General features: G+C 37.8%; 1 protein-coding gene across 1 annotated transcript in view; it reads left to right on the forward strand.

Annotated features, from left to right (window-relative positions):
- The window catches only part of dock5 (dedicator of cytokinesis 5), an 88,307-nt gene that overhangs the window by 24,152 nt on the left and 36,884 nt on the right, over nucleotides 1–27,271 (forward strand). The window contains exons 11-29 of the mRNA XM_067414430.1: nucleotides 1,146–1,218; nucleotides 1,420–1,562; nucleotides 2,516–2,641; nucleotides 2,821–2,945; nucleotides 3,639–3,737; nucleotides 5,012–5,084; nucleotides 5,448–5,551; nucleotides 8,092–8,272; nucleotides 13,452–13,549; nucleotides 13,633–13,722; nucleotides 14,985–15,085; nucleotides 15,321–15,455; nucleotides 16,704–16,819; nucleotides 17,219–17,285; nucleotides 17,928–18,034; nucleotides 18,143–18,279; nucleotides 20,710–20,805; nucleotides 21,159–21,257; nucleotides 24,250–24,420. Of these exons, the coding sequence (XP_067270531.1) occupies nucleotides 1,146–1,218; nucleotides 1,420–1,562; nucleotides 2,516–2,641; nucleotides 2,821–2,945; nucleotides 3,639–3,737; nucleotides 5,012–5,084; nucleotides 5,448–5,551; nucleotides 8,092–8,272; nucleotides 13,452–13,549; nucleotides 13,633–13,722; nucleotides 14,985–15,085; nucleotides 15,321–15,455; nucleotides 16,704–16,819; nucleotides 17,219–17,285; nucleotides 17,928–18,034; nucleotides 18,143–18,279; nucleotides 20,710–20,805; nucleotides 21,159–21,257; nucleotides 24,250–24,420 (2,141 nt within the window). The remainder of the gene's footprint in view (nucleotides 1–1,145; nucleotides 1,219–1,419; nucleotides 1,563–2,515; nucleotides 2,642–2,820; nucleotides 2,946–3,638; nucleotides 3,738–5,011; nucleotides 5,085–5,447; nucleotides 5,552–8,091; nucleotides 8,273–13,451; nucleotides 13,550–13,632; nucleotides 13,723–14,984; nucleotides 15,086–15,320; nucleotides 15,456–16,703; nucleotides 16,820–17,218; nucleotides 17,286–17,927; nucleotides 18,035–18,142; nucleotides 18,280–20,709; nucleotides 20,806–21,158; nucleotides 21,258–24,249; nucleotides 24,421–27,271) is intronic.

Below are 27,271 nucleotides of genomic sequence, written 5' to 3' on the forward strand. Positions count from 1 at the left end.
AACGTCACATTTCTGCTTTTAAGATCTTCAGCTGTCATGGCTGCTTCAATTATGAGAGCATTACTGCTAGTGTACTTTTTTGTTTTCATGATCTTGAGGGGTGCAAACTTCATTTTGTGTGGTAATAGATCTACAGATGTTGTGTGTGTGTGAACAAGGGTTTAATTGCATCAAGAGAATCACAAGAATCAGTTTTTCTTCAGTATTTTGATGATAAGACGCCTGATTTTAACACTTTCAGAACTGCCGCGCATTATGTCAAATAACTGAGCAAAAGACATCTGCATTGCTGATTTGCTTTTGAAAAAAAAAACTTCTCCACAGTTAAGTGTGCGTGATGTTTCACATCCCGCAGCTTATAGTGTTTACCATATTTCAGACCCAATGAGACAATTATAATTTTTCCTTGTTGGTCTAGCTCAACCATGCCTTATGAAATGATTACGTTGTGAACAGATGTGTTAGCAAACCTACAGGCGAACCACATTGGCAGAAAATAGTTTCTTTTTGTTTTAAAAGGACATTGTGTCAAGTGTTTTGACCTCTTTTTTGCTGCTGACTCACTGTAGACAATAACATCAGGTTGAATGCCTGCATTGTATTTTTCAAGAAGAAAATTGAAGCAATTTTTACCGTAAGCTCAAAGACATATTGCGTCACTGTCTCATTACATTCATCCTGTGGCTTTCTTAAACCTGCGCACAGACAACACCTGAGTAACTTTTTTTTGATCATGTCTCTCCATTTTTCATTGTTGGTGGTACATAATTAGAGACCTATAAAACATGAGCTTTTCAGAAAAAGCAGTTATTAGTAGAATCATGATTACAGATCATGTTTTTCTTAGATTTAATAAACTCTTAATGTTGAAGATGATTTAGAGTATGTTCATTTGGTGGTATTCAAGCTTCCAAATCAAAATTTGATATTGAGGTTTCTATAGACTCAAAATGAATCTTTTATCAGTATTGAAACATTCAAAGAATTGCAGGAAGAACAAATGAGACAGTTTGCCAACGAGTGGCTCCGAATACATCAGGTTATTTCTTTCTTATAAGGGATGTGAACAATATAGAATGTTTTAATTAAATGTAATGTATCTGCGGTTTAGATCAGCTCTAGCCTCCTGTTCTTTGTGTTTACAGTCATGGATATTACAGATATTGCCCATGGGAAAATTGATGATGATGATAAGCAGTATTTCATCCCTTTTCAACAGTGAGTGGTTCCTTTTTGAGATTAAAATATCCTTTATTTGCATTATGGTAGTTTCTCTTTGTATTATTATTTTTTGTTGTTGTTGTTCTTCATGCTTTGTTGTTTATGTTGGGCAGAGTCCATCATACACTGTTACCCCTAGGCTATATTTTGCTATTTCCTTCAATTTTGTCCTTGTCCTCTTGGACTCTCTTTTCCTAGGATTGCCATGGAAACGTACATTCGTCAGAGACAGCTAATCATGTCTCCTCTCATCCCGTCTCGTGTCATTGGCGAGAACGAGCCACTCGTTGCCGTCTTCAACAAGGTCATCGCAACGCGAGAGGTCAACCACAAAGGACAGGGTGAATCCAGACCAATAGACCAAAAATGTATCTTTGGTCTTGTGTTTATGTCTCTGGCGACAATTGTGACCTTGTTGAAGTTTCTTGATGGTTGCATGATAGTCGAATGTTTGGAAAGTTTGAGTGGATGAAAACAGGATCACTTTGATAAAGTCAATAATAAACTGTTTTACATGGAGACTAAATACATTAAAATGTCTGTTTACAATATTTAAGTGAATTTTGAGCAAATATTGTGTAAAAATATCCTGTCTGTTAATTTCAGCATACATGTACATCTCAGTTGCACATGGCTATCTATCTATCTATCTATCTATCTATCTATCTATCTATCTATCTATCTATCTATCTATCTATCTATCTATCTATCTATCTATCTATCTATCTATCTATCTATCTGTCTATCTGTCTATCTGTCTATCTGTCTATCTGTCTGTCTGTCTGTCTGTCTGTCTGTCTGTCTGTCTGTCAATTAAATCTGAGATGTAGTCTGTGTTGAAAATCGGTCTTCTGTCTGTCGTTCGGTCTTTCTGTATTTTGATCTGTCTTTCATTTGGACTGTCTGTATCTCGGCCTGTCTTTTGGTCTGTCTGGTAATTGGTTCAGAGAAGATTTAGTTTGTGTTGAAAGAATCAATCTTCGATTTGTCTGTCTTTCTGTCTCTCGGTCTGTCATTTGGACTATCTGTCTCTTGGCCTGTTGTTCGTTCTGTCTGGTAATTGATTCTGAGATGATTTAGTTTGTGTTGAGAGAATCGATCTTCGACCTGTCTGTCGTTCGTTCTGTCTGTATTTCAGTCTGTCTCTGTCTGTTGTTCGGTCTGTCATTCTGTCTGTCTGGTAATTGATTCTGAGATGGTTTAGCTTCTGTTGAGAGAATCTGCCCCCTCAGGGCTGGAGTTTGTTGACTGATGAGACCTGTCCGACCTTATAACAGCATATTTTTGCTTTCAGGTTTGTTTGTGACCCTAAAGCTGCTCCCTGGAGATGTGTTCCAGGTTAAAAAAGATTACCCTCATTTTGTGGATCGCACAACAGCTATAGTCAGGAAAATGGGCTTTCCTGAAATTATCCTGCCAGGTTGGTCTGTACATCTTTCAGACTGTAACATCATCTTCTTAAATGTAGTGCTATTAAAGCCTTTCTAACCCACTTTAGTGAATCCATTTGCACTCGTCTCTTCACCCAGATTTTCTGGTGACCATTAGTCAGTCTTTATGTACAGTTCAGTTCAGTGCAACTATTTTGTGTTTCTACAGGTTATGTAAGGAATGATATATATGTTACACTGCTACAAGGAGAATTTGATCGTGGCAAGAAGAAGACCCCCAAAAACGTAGAAGTTATAATGAGCGTGGTGGACGAAGAAGGAAATCCCATGGAGGTAAAGAAATCCCATAACATTAAATATTAACTATATATATATATATATATATATATATATATATTGGATTAACATGGCACAACTTTTTAGGAAATGCCATCAAAGGCATTTTAATATGAATGGTGTGAAAAAAACGCTTTCTTTGGTTCCATTGTCCTTCGTTCTTCTCGTTTAAATTGACTAACAGTTTTTGCTTGAACTATTTAGCATGCATAGCTCATCCGCCCCCTTTATCTCTGTGTTTTGACAGCAGAACTGTTGCTGGCATAAAAACAGCTCGCAGATCTTTCTACTTTATGAAACGGCTGCTGTCTTTAAATGTCCAAACACACAGCACAGAAAGCTTTTTACAGTGCTTTTCTCGCCAAATGCTATTTTGAGCTGTAATGCACATATATGCGTGTCCTGTCTACACTTGTGAACACCGAAAAATACAAGAAATTCATCCTGAAACATTTTTCCTAAAAAGATCTTCCCTTTTTATGAGATTTAATCTTGCATTCAGTCTTGTTGTCATTTTATATACTGCACATTATGCCACACGATTTCCTTCAACTCAAGCTGTGCACTGCCAACTTCTGGTCTTGTTAATGTTGAATTTTTCTGCAGCACACCACTTACTGTATGTGAAAAGAAAAACTATTTTCTTCCAGTAGATCTTGTTTTTTTTTTACATCCCCAATCTCTCTTCAGAAAGCCATGTTTCCTGGTGCTGGTTATGAAGGGATCACTGAATACAAGTCTGTCATCTACTATCAAGTCAAGCAGCCCTGCTGGAATGAGACGGTTAAGGTACAAACATCAGGATGAAAACAAAGGCATCTGGGTTTAGTTTTTTTTTTAAAGTTTTGAAGCTAAAGGCCCTTTCATATGTCTCGCGCCATTATTCTCCAATACAAAGCATTAATCTACAGCACAACCTCACTTTATTTTGCATGTAGCATATTCAAGCGTTGTAACCTGCAATTGCAACTTTTGGAGCCGCAGTCAAATATAAAAACAAGATGGAAAGAGCGACTGATTCTTTGTGCAACTGAAGTTGCACGTTTTATTCATTTATTTCATTATTTTTATTAAACCTCTTTGCTAATGCATTTTTGCATGAACATTGACATTTTTTTATCTAAAAATTCACTTTATTTTTTTCAAGCACTTCCCATAAGGCCAATCATATGTTTTAATTGTAAAAAAATCACAAATTAAAATTTCTGTTTTAAAATATTTTAATGAGTAAAAATAACCTGCACATTAATTTCAACATGTTCTTCTCTTTAACATATATCGGCACCCAACTTGCTTGTATCGCTTTATAATATGGTTTAATTTGTTCCTATTAGTTAACTAGAGTGATTAAACATGAACTGTTATTTTTGAACAGCATTTCAAACAATGAACAGCATTTATTCATCTTATTTAATGTAAATTTTAGCATTTATTAATAATCTTTTTAAATCAAAAGATTTATTTGTTAACTTCAATTAACGCACTGTGAACAAAAAAACAACAAACAATTCTATTTTACTAATTAACATTAATGAAGATTATTAAATGCCTTCAAAAATATATTGCTTTATTCATGCTATCTTATGCATTAACTACTGAGACTTTATTGTAAATTGTTACCAAAAAGAGTTGGCACTATTTACAGTAGGTCAGAATGGTCGGAATGCTGTAATATCCTGGCAAAATAATCTGGTACATTGTTTTGCATGCAAACACACACAATGTCAAAGCATGTCATGACATCAGAGAGAGTATGTTTTCTTTATATTCTTTCTGCAATGTATTAAAGTGACCGTCAGGATTTTATTCTTATTTTAAGCTCAGATATGTTACCACTTTCATTTCCTTGCACTATTTTCACTGTGTACACCAGCCACTTTTATGGTGCCTAGCAAGAAAATTGCCCTTCTATGACACTGTCAGCAATGCTTTTCATGTCAGGGTCAATTGAACTCCTGACGCTTGTGTTAAGAGGTGTGTTGAAGCCCTTCACATGGGTCATGTAAAAGGGACTTAAGAGCTTCACCTGGGTTTTTATTCACTCGTTCTTTTCTGTCCGTCAGGTGGCCATTCCTATTGAGGATGTGTGTCGATGTCACCTGAGGCTTACCTTTAGACACAGATCTTCTCAAGATTGTGAGTCCTTATAGGGCATGACATTGAGGTTGCAAGAACTGTAGACTGTACACTGGGGTATCTGTTCTCTTTTTTCTGTTTCATTATTGAATTTCTGCAGAGGTTCACAACCTTTTTGTCCAGGTCATGTTTGTAGCATACATTTCACTTTTATATATGTGCAAGAAAACCTGCATATTTTGTATGAAAGTCCAACATGAGGCTAAATATTATGCCTGAAAAACATAAAAAAAAAGAATAAATAAGATCATAGACATCTCACTTAAAACCATTAGCATTTTTGCTGACCCCAGGTTGAGAACCTCCGCACTACTGAATAGTTAAGTTTTAATGTTGAAAATGTGTCTGCTTGCATTTCTGTAGCCAGAGATAAGTCTGAGAAGCCTTTTGGCATGGCTTTTGTCCGCCTGATGAAGTCGGATGGCACCACGCTCCCAGATGGAAAACACGATCTCATTGTCTACAAGGTGGGCGTCTTAAAGAAATGTTCCTGGTTCATTGCAAATTAAGTTTAATCCATAGAACTTGTGGCATAATATTGATTACTGCATATAAATCCAAATTAAATCACCTGTCAACCTTAAAATCCCTAGTAATAACACCAAATTTGGTACACAGCAAGTCAAACCCAAATATCAATAGGAAAAATATATATAATTTTTCTCCCCTGTTATACCACAATTGTTTGATTAACATTCATAAAACAGACAGCCTATATATTAAGACCTACTGTATTGCATGTATTTAATATAATGCTACATATTAGTTTTTCCGCAACAGTTAACCAAACTTTCACTTAGGACGCAACAGATAATGTTTTTGCGTGAATTCTTGCCAGCTCTGTGTATATGAGTGGGGCTCGCACACTGTCTGAGGCGTCTTTGTGTGCACACTACAGATGTGTCAATAAGAGAGTTCAGATCAGTATGAGTTTGAAAATCACCTTTTATTGGTTCAGACTCATGCCATCAAGAATTCGCAGAGTTGGAATGCCGAGATTTAAAATGATGGCAAATTTGAAGGGAAGCACCGCTGAGAAACGAGCAGAGAAACTGCATTTTTCATGGACAAAGGAAAGGTACTCCTCTTAGAAAGAGTACAAATAAAGATACTTTAATATGTTTAATTGCTATTTGGAGCACCTGAATCGCTAGATAAGGGCTTAATGAACTCACTTACCTTTTCTGTGCGACATATCCAATTGTGCACCTTGTTTGCCATGATAAAGAGAACAACTTTACAGCTCAATTAAGACTAATAAGTTTTGGAAAATAATTAATGCAAGTGATTTTATAGAATTAAAAGCTCTACAATTCTGCCCTTTAAATAAAACAAGGGGAAACTGTTTCAAAGTTTTTTTGTTGTTGACAATGTATCAACATTATGCTACAAGTTTTGTTGATTGAGCTTCACTTGCTTTGAACCAGAATATTCCATTAGGGGAATTATGTAGAATTTAAAATTCTGTCATTATTTACCATCTTGTGATGTTCTCATCTTGTTTTAGATGAACCATTTCCTCCATATCTACTTTAGTAAAAACAAATATATTGTTGAAGAGATGCCTTGAAATTTCAGCAAATTTTATTTTTTTACGAATATTTTCTCTTATACTCACCAAGACTGGATTTCTTTGATGCAGAAAAACACAGTAAAAACAGACTTTTGTGAAATAGTATTCCAATAGATAAAGATTTTATTTGAATATATATTTTTTAATATGTAATTGAGTCCTGTTATCAAAGCTGAATTTTCCGCATCATTGCTCCAGTCTTCAGTGTCACATGATCCTTCAGAAATCATTCTAATATGATGATTAGTGGATCAAGAAACTTTTAAAATTATTATCAGTGTTGAAAACAGCTTTCTGCTACTTTATACTTTTGAGAAAACTGTGATAATTTTAGAGCATTTAAAAGAAAAACATTTATTTATTAGTTTATTTGATGGGGACCATGCATATTCATGAACATTGTTGCATAAAAAATACACCATGTACATATGCCAGAATTGGTAAAGATAACAAATTTTTATCTGCCGTCTCTAGGCAGGTAACATTTGACTAACATAAAGACAGCCAACAATCATACAACATTTATTCACTATAATTTAAAAGATACACACAATAGTGATATTTATACATTGACAAAACATTGTTCATCCACCTCTATACTGCATTCAATTTAACAGTGAAAGTGTATAGGTGAGAAATGCGTGACAGTTAAAAGTGAGTACATCTCTGGTTTTCCAGAAGCCACGGTTTTAAGTGAGATTTAAAGGTGTTGATTGTAGGACACTCTAATTGAAAGGGCAAGCTATTTCAGAGTTAACCGCCCATTATTGACAAACGTTTTGTCCAAAAGTGGTTTGCCTAAATGGCATCACACAGTTCCCTTTTACAGCGGCCCGTCTCGGGGGATTTTGAGGGGGAGGAGGGGGGCAAGATTATGTATTACTTTATATACCAAACAAGCATACTTGAAATTTTTGAAATGGTCAAAGCTTAAAAATGTATGTTTCTCTTAGATATCAAAATGGTGAAATGACAATGTCTTATCAAAAGTTTTTATGGCTTTCTTAAATAGAGATGCAATGATTTTAAGAGTAGTTATGCTGGATAATGACCAGTTTGTAAAACAATACTCAATATGTGAAAAGATCATAAGTTTTTTTTTCAATATAAATCTTTTGAAACATTATACATATCTGTACTGTCTTTTGATCAACTGAAGGCATTCTTGCTGAATAAATGTATTAATGTCTTTCAAATAAAACATTTATTATGTCACAACAATTTTGAAAAGTAGTGTACTTTCTTTGCTGGAATCATTTCAGTCAGTTAAACAAATTTTAGCATGTAACCTTCGGGTCTCTTCAAACCTTTCTGAACTTCCCTTTATACTTGCAGTATCTATTGTTGTTCCATGTCATGTGGCCTTACTGTTCAACCGGACAATAATGTCTCAAACATGCAGTGCCACTACATGTTCATCTTCTGTACCTACAGGTGGATGTGAAGAAAACTGACGATGCCAAGACGTATTTGACTCTGCCGGGGTCGTATTCTGAAGTGGAAGAGAAAGAGAGACAGACGGGGAAATCCTTCCATCATGCCGGCCTCATTCCCGTCACCAAAGACAGCTTCCAGATCGCCACCCTCACCTGCTCTACTAAGCTTACTCAAAACGGTATATCTTTCTGTAAACTCAGCAGCAATAGGGCAGTCATTTATTATATTTTTAATTTAAATATTTCCACAATATTTCACCTTAAAATGACAATTCTGTCATATTAATGTCTCTGCATATTAAACGTAGATAGGAAACTGTTTTTACACACTTTTCAGGGCTCCAGACTGCAACCTTTTTTCCTGCTGGTATGACAACATTTTGTTAGAGGTCACACGGGTGCGACCGCCCCAGTGCCCAACTGATAAGAGCTGCCATTTCTGTTACATATGAGAAACATCAAACGGCAAACGAAACGAAAGCGGAACGGAACCAGACCGTTTATCAGCTCGGAGCAATAATAGGCACCGCAGCGCGAGCTCATACATGGGCCGGTCTTGTCACGGAAAACTGTTACTACACAGCGCTGGGAGATCCAGGGAGAGAGCTTTTGAATTCAACACAGAATTAATAACATCGATACTGTGAAATCTAGTGGGAAGCGTTCGGCACAGAATTCTCTGTTATGATCCACAAATATCAGATCAAACAGCGCTGATGTGAAATGATGGGATGTGAAATTCAAGCACTTTTCAAAGCTCTAAATATTATCCAATTTTAATATTATTTATTTTTAATGTGATGATTTGTAAAACTAATTTGTAAACACTTGGCAAACCAGTAGCCTGACAAGCCAGACAAACATCAAGATGTTTGGTCTGGAAACTCACCATTGGCAGGGCTCAATCCGAGGGGGGGATATCGCTACAACCAACCAGAACGTTATCGGTAGTGAGACGATCACAAGCGGCTTGTGGCTGAGTCCCATGTGTTTTCCCACCAGCAGAGGTAGTTGATAGATTAAAGGTGTCATGAACTGGCTTTTGTATTTTTTTATGCTGTTGTCTGAGGTCAGCTAATGACGTTCGTGTGGTTTTTATATTAAAAAAACATCATCATTAATAAGTAATAGGCTATTTTCTACACTGGTTTTGAGGCTCTCTCCTGAACGCTGGGTTCTGACGGGCGTGCCGCACTGGAGACTTAAAGTAAACGCCCACGGCTAGGATACGATTTGCATATTTAATAAGCTTCAGCTCCGCTGTCAGTTCAGTTTACATGAGGGAGGGATTTTTTTGAAAGCGGCAACCGAAATGATTCTCCAGACCACAGGGCTTGTAAACATCTTTATCAAACAAACACAATGATTTATTTCTCATCCACACATGATTGTTTGGAATATTATTGTTGTATTACTTGGCCCACCCAATTGGTGGATATAAGCGCGAATCATTTGCCAGATCAAGAAAGGAATATTATTTTACTATTTGAGAATCAGCTCTGACCGCGACTCTGGAAGACTTGGAGTTAAGCTTTTCTCTGAGAAAAGAACAAAGAACGGCACTGAAGTCATTTTTAAAAGGGGAAGATGTGTTCGGAGTTTAGCCGACCGGATACGGCGAATGTTTAATCATCAAGCGAGCTCTGCTTCACCTTCGTTGCTCTGGTTGGTGTAGCGCTATCCTATCGCGTGCAGAGGGAGTTTGAAAGACAACCGTTTATCCCGCCCCACAGATTGAGCTGTCAATGGTGAGTTTCCAGACCAAACATCTTGATGTGGATCTGGCTTGTCAGGCTATGCAAATCCAGCATCGACCTGAGGCTTGTTTATAAACGATTCCACAGTGAAATGAAGCAAACAGTCATATAATGTCTTCCCCTCGTGAGCTGAATCTTCATTAAAAAGTTTCACACATTCCTAAAATATTAGGATCCAAAGAAAGCTTATGCAGCGACTGTGTTCTTCCACCATATCTTGCTATCTTCTTCGGCATGTTTATTGCTGCTGACCAGCGTGATCCGAACAGCTCCATAAGTTGGTGGGCGGGGCTACTGAATAACACGTGCTTATTATTCTGTAGAGGCGGTGTTTCGTCGCAACAGATGACGTCAAGATGCGCACACGATCGTTTCTAGGGCCTGGTGTCTATAAAAGCTTTTCTTTGACTAACAAGGAAGCAGCTCTGAAACTTATAGGATATTCTTATATTACCATGACCTTTTATATATCAAAAGCTCAAGGGAAAGTTGATTTCTCAGTTCATCACCCCTTTAAACTTTTGCTGTATCTGGTCAGCAAAACTCTGAACGCATCTTCCTTTTTTAAGAATGACTTTAGGGTTGTTCTTTGTTAGCAGGGAAGTAGCAGGAAATTCACGCGAAACCGTCACAACTCTGCCATCATTATGTTAAAGGGATCCCCTGGTGTTGAGACTTGTATGGCTTAATATAACATAAATGATGTCTCTTACTGAATTATGTAGTAGAAAACCCATGAAAGATCTACGTTATTTTAAAAAATCGATTTTATATTTGGACCATGGGCGGCGCCATATTGTTTGTGTTCTAGGTTGATGACGTAGATTGGTTGAACTCCTCAATCAGCTGGCGTTACCCGTAGCTATTTTTACCACAACGCAACTCGAAAATTGTTTCAGAGTTAAACAAAACCAATGAATTGCTTTGTAATTGTACTTAAAACACACTCAAACATACATGTGCACACAAACTCACCTACACAAGTCACAAACAGATCGGCGGGCGGGCACACACACCTGACAGACTGCGTTGTCTCAATCGAGATGTTGGGCTGCTCAGTCTCCACGACAGGGGCTGAATCCGAAATCGACCCCCTATACCCTGAAATAGGGCATTATTTGAAGGGACGGCCATTTGTAGTGTTGTCCGACACCATAGGGACATGTTCGAGTGCACTCATTCAGTCTCACGTTCACCGCAATAACGAGTGTACAGCCGATTTACACACAACAGCTGTCCGACTTCACGCACTCGATCGTCTTCATTCACTCCTTCAAGTTGTATTAGTGAACAAAACTAGCGAAAGTAATTTGTGTCTTAAAAGTGAAAGTTTAAAGATTGAGGTTAATTCACTGAGCGTGCTCAAACTTTAATGCACAAACCAATCCCATGCATCATCACCAAAACATCGCCTCTCTTCCTCACGTTAACTTATCCCATCATCCTACCTAGATATTTCCCTCTGCTGGTTACATTAGGCATTACAGTTAATCTACTGCATATCAACAGTCTATCTATGATATCAACACAGGAATAGTGATGTATGCGCGCACGCAGTGCGTGTGTGTTCGCGCCGATCTGTTCGCGCCTCATGTGTGTGTGTGTGTGTGTGTGTGTTCGCGCCGATCTGTTGGGGTGTGTGTGAGTCTGTGTGAGCGAGAGAGTTTGTGTCCACATGTATGTTTGGGTGCGTGAAGTCGGACAGCTGTTGTAAATCGGCTGTACACTGCGGTGCAACGTGAGACTGAATGACTGCACTCGAACATGTCCACTATGATGTCGGACAACACTACAAATGGCCGTCCCTTCAAATAATGCCCTATTTCAAGGTATAGGGGGTCGATTTCGGATTCAGCCCCTGTCGTGGAGACTGAGCAGCCCAACATCTCGATTGAGACAACGCAGTCTGTCAGTGTGTGTGCCCGGCCGCCGATCTGTTTGTGACTTGTGTAGGTGAGTTTGTGTGCACATGTATGTTTGAGTGTGTTTTAAGTACAATTACAAAGCAATTCATTGGTTTTGTTTAACTCTGAAACAATTTTCGAGTTGCGTTGTGGTAAAAATAGCTACGGGTAACGCCAGCTGATTGAGGAGTTCAACCAATCTACGTCATCAACCTAGAACGCAAACAAAATGGCGCCGCCCATGGTCCAAATATAAAATCGATTTTTAAAATAACGTAGATCTTTCATGGGTTTTCTACTACATAATTCAGTAAGAGACATCATTTATGTTATATTAAGCCATACAAGTCTCAACACCAGGGGATCCCTTTAAACCCACTCACTGACTCTATACACGATGTGATTGCTAGACGACCCTAGCTGCAAATTACATTTGCTGTCGCTTAGGTGTGTCTTGATTTCTAGGCTAGCAAACAAGCACTTTTATTACAAAAAAGACTATTAAGATTAAATAATCACTATAACCAGTAGTTGGCGGCAAAGGATCACTTATTTGTCTTATTAGCCCTTTCCACTCCCCTTTCCTAATATATGGAAAAAGTAGGAAGTCACAGTCTCATGAAAAACTAAACCTTTTCTTTGAATTGTGACTGAATTACACAGAAAACATAAAGAGTGCTCCTTTTACTAGGGCTGTGACGGTGGCAGTTTTTTTTTTACCATAACATTAATATTAACATAACATTCATTCCAATTGAGAGGGGTAGACTTTGTGAGGTGAGCCAAATTTAAGCTTTGTGTTTTGCGATCTGATTACCCAATTTTCCATAAATTTAACAATAGGCTTACTCCATTTTATTCTACTGGACATGAACTCTCTTCTTTATTTTCCTAAATCTTGAGAGCAAATCTAGGGCAAAGCCCTAGACCACCGCGGTGGTAAAAAACTTGCGTCCGTCACAGCCCTACCTTATATCATCACTGAAGCTCTTGTCAGTTCAGTGTGATACTATAGAAGCTCAATGGTTAATAAGAGTAGAATATTTACATTTTATCTATAAAAATGTGTTTTTTGCACATTACTCTTGTTGGTAAAAGTTAGATTTTCCTGCGTATCAATTCCAGCTCAGTGCTTTATTGTTATATTTTCAATAAACAAACATGTAATATAATTAGTAAATGCACTTATTAAAAAACAATGCAAAACAATAGTCATTTTTATTATTAAATTAACTTATATATTTTCCTCCAGCCTGGAGCCCTAACATTACCTTTTCAGATTTATTTGTTGTGTGCTTTTCATAATACATATCATGTTTATCATATCATGTCACAGCATATAATGTTGTTATATGCAGCTTCACAGAAGATGCATGTTTCAAGGTTACAATTAAGAGTAGAGTAATCTGTTATCAGAGGTGATTGTCTCAAAGTAATGGTCATATAACAGAAAGACACAGTTCTAAGCAAATAATGCAGTTATTCAGTGCCATGTATCCATTAAGCTGAAACAACGAGCATCTTAAAGCAAAGATTATATGTTGTGATCATATGATTTGGAACAACAAATGAGAGGAAAATGGATAATGACAAAAGTTTGATTTTGGGCTAAAATCTCGCAGTATGTAACTGTACGAGACCGCAAAGGTCTTGCAGTAGGTGGATTTCTAAAAGTTTTTTAATTTCCTCTGACTCAGTTGACCTTCTGGGGCTTCTCAACTGGAGATCAAACACTGAGAAACTTGAAGAAATTCTTCAGAAACTGATGGAAGTAGATGGAGGGGAGATTATTAAAGTAAGGTTTTGAGAAAACACAACACTTGGCCTTCTGCAAAATGCCGCTTTATGATCTAAAGTTTTTGTTGTGTGTTTCTCTAGTTCCTGCAGGACACGCTAGATGCTCTCTTTAATATCATGATGGAGACCTCCGAGGAAGAAACCTATGATACACTAGTTTTCAATGCCTTGGCAAGTATTGATCATTTAACTCGTTCTTCAGAGATACACTAGTTGCCAAGCTGTGCTTCTGTTCTGGAGTTTTTCCAGTAATGGAAAACCTGGAAATAATCCAAGAAATTGAATGTAAACTCTCGTGCCAATTTGTGCAATGGTCCCAACATGCCACGTGAGTGTAAGTATGAAGTATCCTGAATAGTTTAATACTTGTTCAAAGTTTAATACTTATTTAGATCTCTAACCCCAAGTATGAGTAACAGTAAACGTGCACTCAAAAATATGTTTAAGCCTTTTTTTTCTTCTTCAAGATGTCAGTTAATAATATTTCATCAAATTGAATTCAATAATCCTTACATATTATTCATATTAAGAATTAAGTATAAGAAAACTAGGATTTGTATTCAGAAGTTGAATAAAATTAATTTAATTTAAGATTTATACAAAAAGTTTTTTTTATTTTTTTATTTTTTATTAAGCCCTAGTTTTTTTTATGATAAAATGTAAGAATTGAATTATATGTAAGGATTATTACTATTAATTGAAATGCTTAAATCTTGAAATAAGGCTTCATTTTTTTTTGAGTGCAAAAGTCATAGTGTGGGAAGCTTGTTCTGAAAGAGCGACACTTTTACTGTTACTCACTCTTGTGGTCTGGGATCTGAACAAGTATTTAATTTGTGTTCTCATTGTGATACTTCAAATCATGTTTGGACCAAATAATTGCACGAAAGTTATGTTGTATAAAGACTGTATGCATCTTTATGACTGTGTAAAGAGTGCTCTGCCACTTCTGCCGAGTCATTGCGTTTTCATTAGTTATTCGTATGAGTAACCTTAACACCATAACATGCCATATGGCCATCTGCACGTGGGATGTCTTCCCCCTCACAGATAGACAGGTCAGATTTCTCCAGCATATGATGCATACTTGAAAACCATTATTTCTTTTGGGTGGTTATTTTTTATTAACCACTGTTTTATTATATTTCATTACATATGGGATGGAGAGTGACATTTGAGCCTCATAGTCCTTTAAGGTTGTGCATCATGTCAGAAAATATAAAAATCAAGTTGGTTATTACTATTTGTTCCTGCCAACTCGATCTTGGTTGCATAAGTACAAAAGGAAGTTTTTCAGAAGCAGTTACTTTAATTTGATGAAATATACATATAATTTTTTATTAAGAAAATAAATTTGAACTTGATTAAAGTCATACGATTATAATATGATTATAATGTGACTATAATGCGATTATAATGCTTTATTTGTCCAGGTTTTCATCATCTCACTGATTGGCGATGTAAAGTTTCAACATTTCAACCCTGTTTTGGAGACCTACATTAGCAAACACTTCAGTGCTACTCTGGCGTATCAGTAAGAGTTTCTGTCTTGTTTGGATTCCGCTGCCCTTTGTGTCACAGTTCATGTGTGTTAATATAACTTGGCCATTTTTGTTCACATTTAATTCTCACTCTGCCAACTCACACTAACACTCTCTTCTTCTCTCACCTGTTCTCTATATACACCTGTCCAGTGACGCTCTCGGTTGTGATCTAGATTTATTTGCAAGCGTGCTGTAATTGCCTCAGTTTGCCTTGTCTTTTCACAGGAAGTTGACCAAAGTGTTGAATTATTTTGTGGGCCATGCCGAGAACCCGGCTCATACAGAGCGACTGTACGCTGCCTTGAAAGCCTTCAAATATCTTTTTCGTTTCATCGTGCAGTCTCGGATTCTCTATTTGAGGTGGGTACCGGCCCTTATTTCCTCTCAAAAAGAGGGCCTGATTGAACTTGTCCTTCATCTGACAATGCAAATGGAAAAAGCAGCAGTAAAAATGACACTTTAGAAACCACCCGCTTCCATATATGTACAAACATAATTGAACCTCAATCTTGAGCTCAAAAAGGCAATTCAATCAAGAGCATTGGTTCAAAGCTAAGCCTGCTTTACTGCATAATAAGATTACATACATCCATGTGCAGCATGTTTACTCTGTGTCTGGATGGGCGGACGGACAGACAGACAGATGGACGGACGGACGGATGGATGGATGGATGGATGGATGGATGGATGGATGGACGGATGGACAGATAGATGATAGATGATATATAGATGAACGGACTGACAGACAGACAGACAGACAGACAGATAGATGGACGGACGGACGGATGGATGGATGGATGGATGGATGGATGGATGGACGGATGGACAGATAGATGATAGATGATATATAGATGGACGGACTGACAGACAGACAGACAGACAGATAGATAGATGGACAGATATGTAGAATTCTCTATTTGAGGTGGGTACCGGCCCTTATTTCCTCTCAAAAAGAGGGCCTGATTGAACTTGTCCTTCATCTGACAATGCAAATGAAAAAAGCAGCAGTAAAAATGACACTTTAGAAACCACCCGCTTCCATATATGTACAAACATAATTGAACCTCAATCTTGAGCTCAAAAAGGCAATTCAATCAAGAGCATTGGTTCAAAGCTAAGCCTGCTTTACTGCATAATAAGATTACATACATCCATGTGCAGCATGTTTACTCAGTGTCTGGATGGGCGGACGGACAGACGGATGGATGGATGGATGGACAGATAGATGATAGATGATATATAGATGGACGGACTGACAGACAGACAGACAGACGGACAGATATGTAGAATTCTCTATTTAAGGTGGGTACCGGCCCTTATTTCCTCTCAAAAAGAGGGCCTGATTGAACTTGTCCTTCATCTGACAATGCAAATGAAAAAAGCGGATGGACTGATGGATGGATGGATGGGTGGACTTACAGATAGCTTGACAGACTGGTAGATGGAAAAAGGTTTGGACGGACGGACGGATGGATGGATGGATGGATGGATGGATGGAGGGACGGATGGATGGATGAACGGATGGATGGACACATGGATGAATAGATGGACAGACAGATAGATGGTATCACTAACATGTTCTTTACAAAAAAAATATTTGTTTGTCAGGTTTTATGGGAAAAGTGAAGATGCGGGGCAGTTTCTGGACTCCATTCGGACCTTATTTCTGTCAATCAGCAATCTAATGGACAGACCTCTGGATGAAGGAGTTAAGATAAAGGCAGGTTTCACTACATGGATATCAATATTTAGAAGAAATGTCCACAGATATAATTTGTAAAACATAATAGCCATTTGTAAAAGCCACAAATAAAGATTTACACTAGTGTTTAAAAGTTTTTGGTCTTTAATACCTTTATGTGAATGAAAAGTAGAAAAGTATACCCTTATTCAGTTACAAAAGAATTCTATTTCAAATAATTGCTGTTCTATTGATCAGAAAATCCTTGAAAAAAATTGATCACGGTTTTCTCATAAGTATTAAGGACCTTTTTCAACATTGATGAGATTCAGAAATGATTTTTGAGCAGCAAATCAGCATATTAGAACAGTTTCTGAAGGATCACGTGACATTGAAGACTGGAGGATGACAGGAATGAGTTATCTGTTTTTCTCACAGGGAGCAATCTTGAAATATCTTCCCACCATCATCAATGAATTGCAAAAGGTCTTTGATGCCGTAGAGCTCAGGTAAAGACTTCATTGCTGTGAAAACACTTTTTTAAACATTTTAAACATTTTTTACAAGTTTTTAAAAGCATAAATCATAACAGTAAAACACACGTGAATGTAAATAAATAGCTTGAGTATTTCTGGTGGAAACATTAGATGTTAATATGACCATAGTATATATCGACACACCGCAAAATAAATGGGCTCAGTGTAGAAAAACAAACTGTAAGTTTCTTATTTTTAAGCTTTAAAATATAATTGTTTTTCTACCATTATCACTGACAGAATGTGTTTGGCGCTGTAGATCTTGTGGTAAATTAGTTGACGTCTCAAACAAGCTTGTAACCATCCCATTTTTGAAGACTAGGTTAGACAAATTAGTGTATCTCAGATGTTCACACTCTAAATTTTTTTATTTCAGTTCTCTCTTTTCTTGTCCAAAATATATATAAATCCTCTCCGACTTTCATTTTCTGTACCGTTATTAATTAACTGTTTATATTCTGTTTATCTCTCTCTCTCTCTCTCTCTCTCTCTCTCTCTCTCTCTCTCTCTCTCTCTCTCTCTCTCTCTCTCTCTCTCTCTCTCTCTCTCTCTCTCTCTCTCTCTCTCTCTCTCTCTCTCTCTCTCTCTCTCTCTCTCTCTCTCTCTCTCTCTCAGTGTTCAACTGGCTAAGTTCATCGAGAGCATCCCAGATTTTCAGATGGTGAGGCAGAAGCTTGGCTGTCTGGTGAAAATTGTCGAGAGTAACCTGTTCAAACAACCAGGTAGGACTTGACACAGCATATAATTTTTCTCATCGACATCACACTAAATGCGTAGTGCACAAGCTGTGTGTCACCCCAAACCCCTTATATTCTCTGTTGTCCTTGCAGACTGCAGAGATGTTCTGTTGCCCCTGATTACAGATCAGTTAAGTGGACAACTGGACGATCACTCCAACAAGCCTGATCTTGAGGCCTGTGTGCAGCTGCTGAGCACTGTACTGGACATGCTGGACAGCAAAAACATTGTGAGTGATTTGGTAGAAGGTCCCTTACAACATCTGCCAGTTATGAGGAACCTTATCTCAGCCTCAGGCTCAGAGCATCTGAGCCGAGCAAAACTGCAGGCACCAAACAAATTGGCTCGCTTTTTGCAATTTCCAAAAGTTGGTGCAAGGGTTTAAGCAGTCCACTGAAATGGATCTCTGTTAACATGTTCCCTAGGGTGTTGAAATTAATCGTTGCATCGATGCAGTGATAGAACATATTCGATTATAGCCAACTGAAGTTTCTCTGACATCATTCGTCACACGCACTTGCAAAACAAAAAGCGAGTGATAAAAAAGGCGTGTGCGTGCGATGATGCATGTGTGTGTGTGCAGGGCTGTGTGCGTGTGTATCTGCAACGCTGCATGCTTGTATGTGCAGGCTTATGAGTGTGGAGAGCTGCATGCGTGTATGTGTGCAAGGTTGTGTGCATATAAGCGTGTGTTTTTGCAATGCCGCATGCGTTTGCAAGGATGCGTGCGTGCGTGCGTGTCTACAAGGTGTGTGCGTGTGAAAGTGTGTGCAAGGCTGCATGCGTGTGCGTGTGCGAGGCTGCATGCGTGTGCAAGCGTTTCTTTAACTTAGTACACTACTTGACAGTTTTATGTGCTTTTAGTATTTACTAGTGTTTGCTAGTTCTAAAAGGTCCTGTCATCTGCTGTGTTCAGACTCAAGCTGTGATTGATGTCTGCTACATTCAAAAAGTACACTTTTTTTGGAGCAGATAAAATAAAAAGCAGTTAATATATCTGACTGCTTGTATTCAGTGACAAAAATGTAGCCATATGCAGTAATATTATAAATTGACGATGCAATGCATATATATAGGGGTGCAACAATACAGTTAGTCCACAGGCAGGAACTGAAAGTAACCTTGATTTTTAACCACGGTTTTCGGTTCGGTTCGGTTTTTTTTGCTATTCTATTCTTAGGCGACAGAACTGAAAGCAACTTTTATTGCAATACTCTTTTATTATGTTACTTAAAAGACTTGGAAAAACCTTACTTAAACTTAACTCTACTTAAAAAAAAACCTTGTACACATTCCTGGTGTATTGTATAATATAAAATAAATATATAGGCCCTATATAAAGATTTACAGTGGCAGCTCAGATGTACAGTAGCATTTAAGTATGAAATTGAATTAATAAATGTAGGCTAAAATTAAAACTACACAGTCTTCAATATACAACATACATTGATTGAAAGCTACTGTATGTACATTATTCAAGAGCAGTGAGTGATTTTTTTCCTCTGTTTATTAAACATAATTTTAGAGGTGAACTGTCCCTTTAAGGACAACAAGTGTTCACACTAGACTGCACTGCTAAGACTTGCTCACATCTCATATACAGACCCACGCGATTTTACTTTCACTTTAGACATAACCGACTGTGTTTATATATTTTAACCTTGTGTGTATTTGACAGTATTAGTGCAGTAAGACTACTAAGTCCAGTAATTAAAATGTACTGACCCACAAACTATAAGTTATAAAAAATGTAAGTCTATGAATTCATGTATTAGCTGGAAACAATGATATATGCAAAACATTACTGATGGTGTATTTTTTTAAACACATTGTTACAGATGATTCAGAGATAATCACTGGCCGTTTTCTCAGCTTTGACAAAGTAAAGATGTTCAGTTCTTGTCCATCTGTATAATGCTGCTGCATATTTTATTGATTCCAAGATAATGTAGAACACATCACAGGAAACCTGACGTTTTAGTTAGCAAGACATACAAATGGATGTGCAAGATCAATGAATTTAATACTTTTATTCAACACTGATGCACTGTATTAAATCTATTTAAAAGTGACAGTTAAGACATTTATAATGTTACAAAAGATTTCAGTTTTTTAAATAAATTGTACTTTACCACCACAATATCAAGCAACACAACTGTTTTCAACATTAATAACAATAAGACTCCTTTCTTGAGCAAAAAATCAGCATATTAGAATCATATTAGGATCATGTGACACTGATGACAAAAATAGTAACAATATTTCACAGTATTACCGTTTTCACTGTTTTTTTGATCAAAGGAAGGCAGCTTTGGTGGCTACTTCATAGTGAAGTATCTGACTGCTTGAGACTGAGTGACTTTTAGTATGAATGCAGACAGGCTGATCTTTCAACCATTATGCATTTCACTGGCTTGTTGATATGACAGCACATTCAAGATGGGTTGACATTTCAGTTGATATGTATTTGAGACCGGCAGACATTTCAGGTCAAACTCTTGTGACTTGTGAGCAGCTCTTTGCTGGAGCAGTTGCATTGCAAATTTCCAAAATAAGGTCATTTAAGGTTATTTCATCAGAGAGTGAGTGGTTTCTGGATTCAGTCATCACTCATTTAACTATCCTTCAATGCATCTCATTCACCTTTTTATGTTTTCAGGGTCCCACGTCCGGTCATGTGAAGTTAATCGTGGACCGTCTCTTGCGGAGGGTCAACCGTACGGTCATCAACCTGAGCTTGGACTCTCCCTTCATAGTAAGACACAAGAATGCCACAAAATGGAGCCTTCTAGAAAGATTTAGCAGAGATAAATCGGCTTACCTTCCTGCCGAAGCCGGTGTTATTTTGAAGCCCACACACACACACACACACACACACACACACACACACACACACACACACACACACACACACACACACACACACACACACACACACACACACACACACACACACACACACCTGCTGAAACTCATAACAACAGCAGTCTGCACCACTGAACTTAACTTGTTTATTTCTTTTCCCTGGCTCTCGGCTATGAGTTTTCTCAGCAGTGTGGGCAGCACATGTAAAGTTATTGATTATTCCTTCTCTTCCTCTGGACACAGGGCCACTATCTGGCATGCATGACCGCTATTCTGAAACAAATGGAAGACGCACATTACGCACAATACATCAGCACCTTCAAAACCAGACAGGACATTATCGTAAGTCTCCCGCTCTCTCCACAGGAGTCATCCATCATCACAGATGCAGGAAGAGCCTTCTGTGCTCCGAGAGTTAAGTTATAAATAATCCACCTTTTGCACAGCTGAATGATGCGACGCATGTGGCTCTGTTCCCTGTCGCCAGTCGAAGTGAGTCAGGGTTTAATAGCAGAACGAAATAAGCGTGTTCAAAGCGCGGCTTCAGATTAGCATCTGTTTTTCCTGCCCTGTCATATACAGTACGGTCTGGGTCTAATCGAAGAATTCCCTGACATGAACATACAGAGGCAAGAAAAAGTATGTGAACCCCTTGCAGAATCTGTGAAAATGTGAATAATTTTAACCAAATAAGAGGAATCATATGCAATACAAAATGCATGTTATTTTTTATAACATATTTCATGATATTTTACAAAAAAGATACCCCATTCAGATATCTAAAAATGACCCCATTCAAAAGTTTATGAACCCTTGATTCTTATGCTGCCTTGCACGTGCTATCGGAATTATTGTAAATACTAGTTTCCTAGTATAAAAATTAGACATGGACGCCCTTGCAAGGCAAAATTTGAATGCGTTGAGCTTGTAATCACGACTTCTGAAGTGGGAAGTAGGACATTTCTGATAGCATGTGAAGGAAGCGTTAATACTGTGTTGTTTCCTGGATGATAAATGACTGTTTTTATGTTTCTTGAGTCCCTTGTTTGTCCTGACCAGTTAAACTGGCCATAGTTCTTCAGAAAAATCCTCCAGGTCCTGCAAAGTCTCCAGTTTTTCAGTATCTTTTGAATATTTGAATCCTTTCCAGCAGTGACTATGATCTAGACATCCATCTTTTCAAACTGTCTGGGGAGGTGGCCACTTTTTGAATTTGGAGATCTAGGTAAATTGTGCTTAATTTGTCTTCTGGGAAACATGTAAGTATCTTCTGTTGCTTCTGAAGGGCAATACTAAATGAATAATAATATTTAAACAAAATAAGAAAAATATGGACATGTTCAAAGGTTTTCACCCCCAGCTTTTAATACAACACATTTCCTTCTGGAGCATCAGTAAAAAAAAATGTAAACCTTTTTTTGTAGTTGTGTTTGAGTCCCACAGTCGTCCTGAGTATGAAAAGATGGATATTTTCTCAAATTCATACAGTCACTGCTGGAAAGGGTTTAAATATGCAAAAGATGTTGAAAAACTGAATCATTTTACGATCTGGAGGATTTTGGAGGCAGTTTACCTGCTCAGGACAAGCAAGGGACTCAAGAACAACCATCACAAAACATTTTTTTTTATCATTGATCATCCAGGTAACAACACATTATTACAATAAAGGGTTTGTAAACTTTTGAACAGGGTATTTAAAAAAATAATAATTCAGCTATTTATTTATTTTTGTCTCGGACTATATGCAAATCTATTTTATGTAAAATATCTTGTTCAGGACAGTACTAAATAAAAAATAACTTGAATTTTGTATGATCTCTCTTGTTTTGTTCAAGGAACACATCGACTTTTTGGGACCCGTTACTTTCTAGAGTGCATTACGCGTGGGTAGGAGGATGGGTTACACTAATGCAAATCAGATGCATCTTGCGCGTCAGGTGTGCCGACACTGCAACTACTCGACTGCCGGTCGATTTAATGACCCAATGGAAAATTATTTTCATCACGATCAAAAACCAAGCAGGATGGCCAGGACAGGTCCTGGTTGGGTCCTTTGGTTACCCCATACTATGCAGGAATGAGAGTATAGTTCCTAATCATATTGATCTAAAAAATAGCGACTTTTAATTTTCTATCGATCTTAGGATACATTGTAACTATACACATCACAACATGTAAAGAGGAAAATCTTGGTGTTATTTTGTCACTTATTGACCAGCAGGCTAGATGGAGCTGTTTATCTCCAGTCTTTGTGCTAAGCTAGGCTAGCGGTGGAAGCGTCAGACAGAAAGTGAATGCACGCACAGAGATAAAAATGGTATGTATGGACCAGTGGCGGCTACTGGTCTGTCAGAGGGGGGAAGCTCATTTTTGGCCTACATCATAAAATTTTCTATTTATTTAAAAGTAAATTCTGCCCTACGTTCCTTTTCAAGAAAATGGTCTGTGACCCTGTCGTACCAACTAGGAGTCTTTTCAAGTGACTTGACCAGTGTCTCAATGGCCAGCAGAGCTATAAAAAAATATTAAACTCTTTAAACATGCAACAAGGAATGTGGTGTATAATTGTGTGAAATGTATGATGAAAATCAAGCAATTTCGCCAAGCAAATATCAAAGAAATAGGTTGCAGCAGTTTTTATTTCGACTGAACTTGAGAAATCCGCGATGGGACTGAGCGCGAATAGGCTAGCTTCAGTGATTCCTTATAGTACAGAATCGCTGTCAGTCAAAAGGAGATGCAGTCTTTCGACAGACCCTCCAATCATCACGCAGAAGCTCAGAGTCCGGGCCAGCCCACTCCCTATTCACCCCCAGAGATGCTGAGCGTCCGTGGGCGGGACCTAATCGCAGTGTTTATCCAATGACCGTCTAGTTTCAAAGCGCTGAAAAAAAACGTTTAAAGCAGCCCCATTGAAGTCAATGGATGCTGGGCTTCAATAGGGAAATGCACTGTGACGCTGCGGGAATGTATGAGAAGGAATCGAGTCAGCCGACCTGCTTTATGTAACTGATTCTGAACAAACTCGTCTTTGAGATGAACGTTTTCTAACGCATTTTTAGTCAATAAAATGTTAATACAATAGTACATATTTGACCATTAATTTTGTGACATTATAAGGGAAGCCGAGCTTCCCTTGCAGTCTTAAAGAAATCGCCACTGGTATGGACTTATCTAACACTGTGGGATACAGTGAATAAAAAGGTCCCAAAAGGTCGGTGTGCTCCTTTAAAATTATTGTCACGGATTCTGCAATGGGGTTCACATGCTTTTTCTTGCCACTGTACATGCTCTTAACATAATTAATTTATGTTTTTTGTTGTCTCCCCACCAGGATTTTCTAATGGAGACTTTTATCATGTTCAAAAACCTGATGGGCAATGTGTTTCCGCCCGACTGGATGATCCTGAATCTTCTCCAAATGAAAGTCTTTCTGCGGGCGATAGACCAGTACTCTGATGTTCTCAACAAGTATTTCCTGGACTCCGCTCACTTCCACTTACAGGTCAGTTTGAAATGGTCTTGTAAAGGGGTTTCAAGTACACAATTATGCTTCAGGCAAGACCAAGATTATACTGCCGGAAATGCAATAGTGTTTCTGGTTGTGCAAACGACCATGGTTTCCCCAGAAACAACTGTATATTGTAGGAGAAAGACGTGTGTGACAGTGTGGTCTGATGACAGAACAAGTGACTCTTCTAAATCATTCAGTTTTGGTCATTAAAAAAACAACACTTTTATTCAGTAAGGAATGATTAATTTCGTTAAAAAATGTCAGTAAAGACGTGTAATGTTACAGAAGATTTTTATATCAAATAAATGCTGTGCTTTTAACTTTCTATTCGATATAAATGTATGATGATAAAAAATGCACCCACTTTATATTAAGTGGCCTTAACTACTATGTCCTAACATTTAATCATTTGACACAATGCACTTATTTTGTACATACATATTTTTACATTGTACTTACATTTTGAAAAATATCGCCATGTAATTATATCTGTAGTTAATTTTTGTAGTTACATTTATAATTACACTATTGACACTTCCCTTACACCTTAACCGACCCTTAAACTTACCCATCCCACCACACCTGTCCCTTACTTTACACGTATCACACCTTAATATCAGCAAAAGAACACCATAAGTACATTGTACTTCTTTTTTGATGTAAGTGCATAGTAGGTAAGGCCACCTAATATAAAGTGGGACCTAAAATAAAAACAAATTGATTAAAAAAAAATTATGATGATAAATATTTCTTTTCAAATAGAAAACAATTGTAATAATATTTCACAATATCACAGGGGTTTTTAATGTTTTTTTGATACAAATACTATCATACAACTGGAGCAATGTGATGCAGTTTTTTTTTGCTGTGTGTCATTTTCACGTCCAGAGCGACGTTTTTTAAATATCAAAACGTTCCTATTGTGAGGCACCATTGACCAACAAAAACCTGGTCTAAAGTCAATAGCGCAGTATATTTTGTGTTATTTAAAGAGCATGTTAGTAATATGTGTCTATTGGTGGGTGCACAACATGCAGCAGCCCACAAACATGCCAAGTATTACAAATAAAAGGATTACATAAATATAAAAATGTTTACATGTCATAATGGACAGTCATTGTATGTAGCAGAATTACTTATTTGCAGTAATGATGAATGAAATTGGCTACTTATTTAACCAATTGTTGCAATACACACATGTATTTAAACTGACTTGTCAGCTTGAGGATGTCTATATTCCACCATGTAAATAGTGAATCTGCCATGGTGCAAGTGCAGCTGGCTTTTAAAGGGAATGGGAGATGAGACTCTGATTGGTTTATTCCTTTTTACACCCAAAACACACCCATGACTCATTAAGAGACAAGGTACAACCCTTTTAGACCAAGCGCCTGCCGCGCAGACTGCTTTTTCCATTGTTAAACTAGCAAAAGTGGATTCGGACACGACCTAAGTGCATCTGCATCATGTGCTTCAGACCATGAGCTCAGATCGTCAAAATAGGGCCCATAGAGTCTTGGTGAGTGTGAGACTTCTTTTAAATGGGTCATATAATGGTACATGCACTTTAACAATTTGTGATTGTATGAACATGTGTGTTGGCAGTGCCTATAATGATAAAATCCATCCAGAGGTTTTTAAAAAAATCTCCTTATATGTTTTCCCCTGTCTAAAATCGAGCCATTCGGCCGTCACACAGTTGGACACCCCTCCCATGACTGTTGATTAACAAGCAACGTTTCATCTCAGACCCCCCCTGAGCGAGCTCAAGCTGTCGTCGTCGTAGTCCGCCACTCTGGAGCAGAATGGCATCTAAGCGATTGTGGTGTTCTGTTCTTAGGTGTAGTAATTAACACAGCAGTCATTCTGATGTTCCTAAATCCGAACCGCTGAAGACGCAGTTGCTGAGTTTGGTTTTCATCGATGCTTTTATGTCTGCGCTAACCGCATTTCAAATGCAAAAGCATTTCTCAACAGACCACTTTATAACCAAGGGTCAGTATAAGGCAGGTTTTGCTAAGAAGCTGCTCCTGAATAAAGATCGGTACCAGCTCTTTGTGTTCCTGCTGCACCTCCAGAAGAAGTGAGTGTTGTTTTAAACGCACACTTCACAATGAATGTGACTAAAGTTTACAGGGTAAGTTAAATTACGGCATGCTTACTGTGTATGACGTTCTCAATATACTGTAATTCATAATCCCACGTTTATAATGAACAATGCGTTATGGTTATTGTGTTATTACAAACCGTGTACGCTGGTTTTAAAGTTAACGTGGACATGGTAACACTAAGCTTAATTATGTAGATGGTTTATAACGGTGTCTGATTCTGTAAAAAAAATAAAAAATCATTGTGTAACCGTTATTACAATGCATAGATAACATTACACATCACTGACAAACCGACATTAACAGAAAAAAAGGTGACATTAGGTGTAACATCAATCTGTCAATGAACTAACTTAAACATCAGTAAACACATAGCATTCGTGCTAACATTACCCTGCCAGTACATAAAGAAGGATCAAAGCGACATTACGTTAACCAACCATTCAGAAACGTCCTGTTTAGCCTTAAATGTCGAATTTCGTTGGAGCTGTCATCTTGTCCCGGGTCCGACTCTGGTTCAAATCGAGTTGCACAGATGGGTCCTCAGAGACTCGTGTAGCCATTCTTTTGCCACTACTGTGATCTAGGGCAATGACTCCACACACTGGCCCACAGAACAGAGGGGCGGTGTCATTTATCATTTAAAGCTGTATACACTGAAATGGCTTGGTAAAAACAGAGCTGTTTTTGACCAGGTAAAATGAGTGTTTTCTTACAATACCAATCAGAATTTT

Source organism: Pseudorasbora parva, chromosome 13, assembly GCF_024679245.1.
Source record: "Pseudorasbora parva isolate DD20220531a chromosome 13, ASM2467924v1, whole genome shotgun sequence".
Taxonomy (NCBI): domain Eukaryota; kingdom Metazoa; phylum Chordata; class Actinopteri; order Cypriniformes; family Gobionidae; genus Pseudorasbora; species Pseudorasbora parva.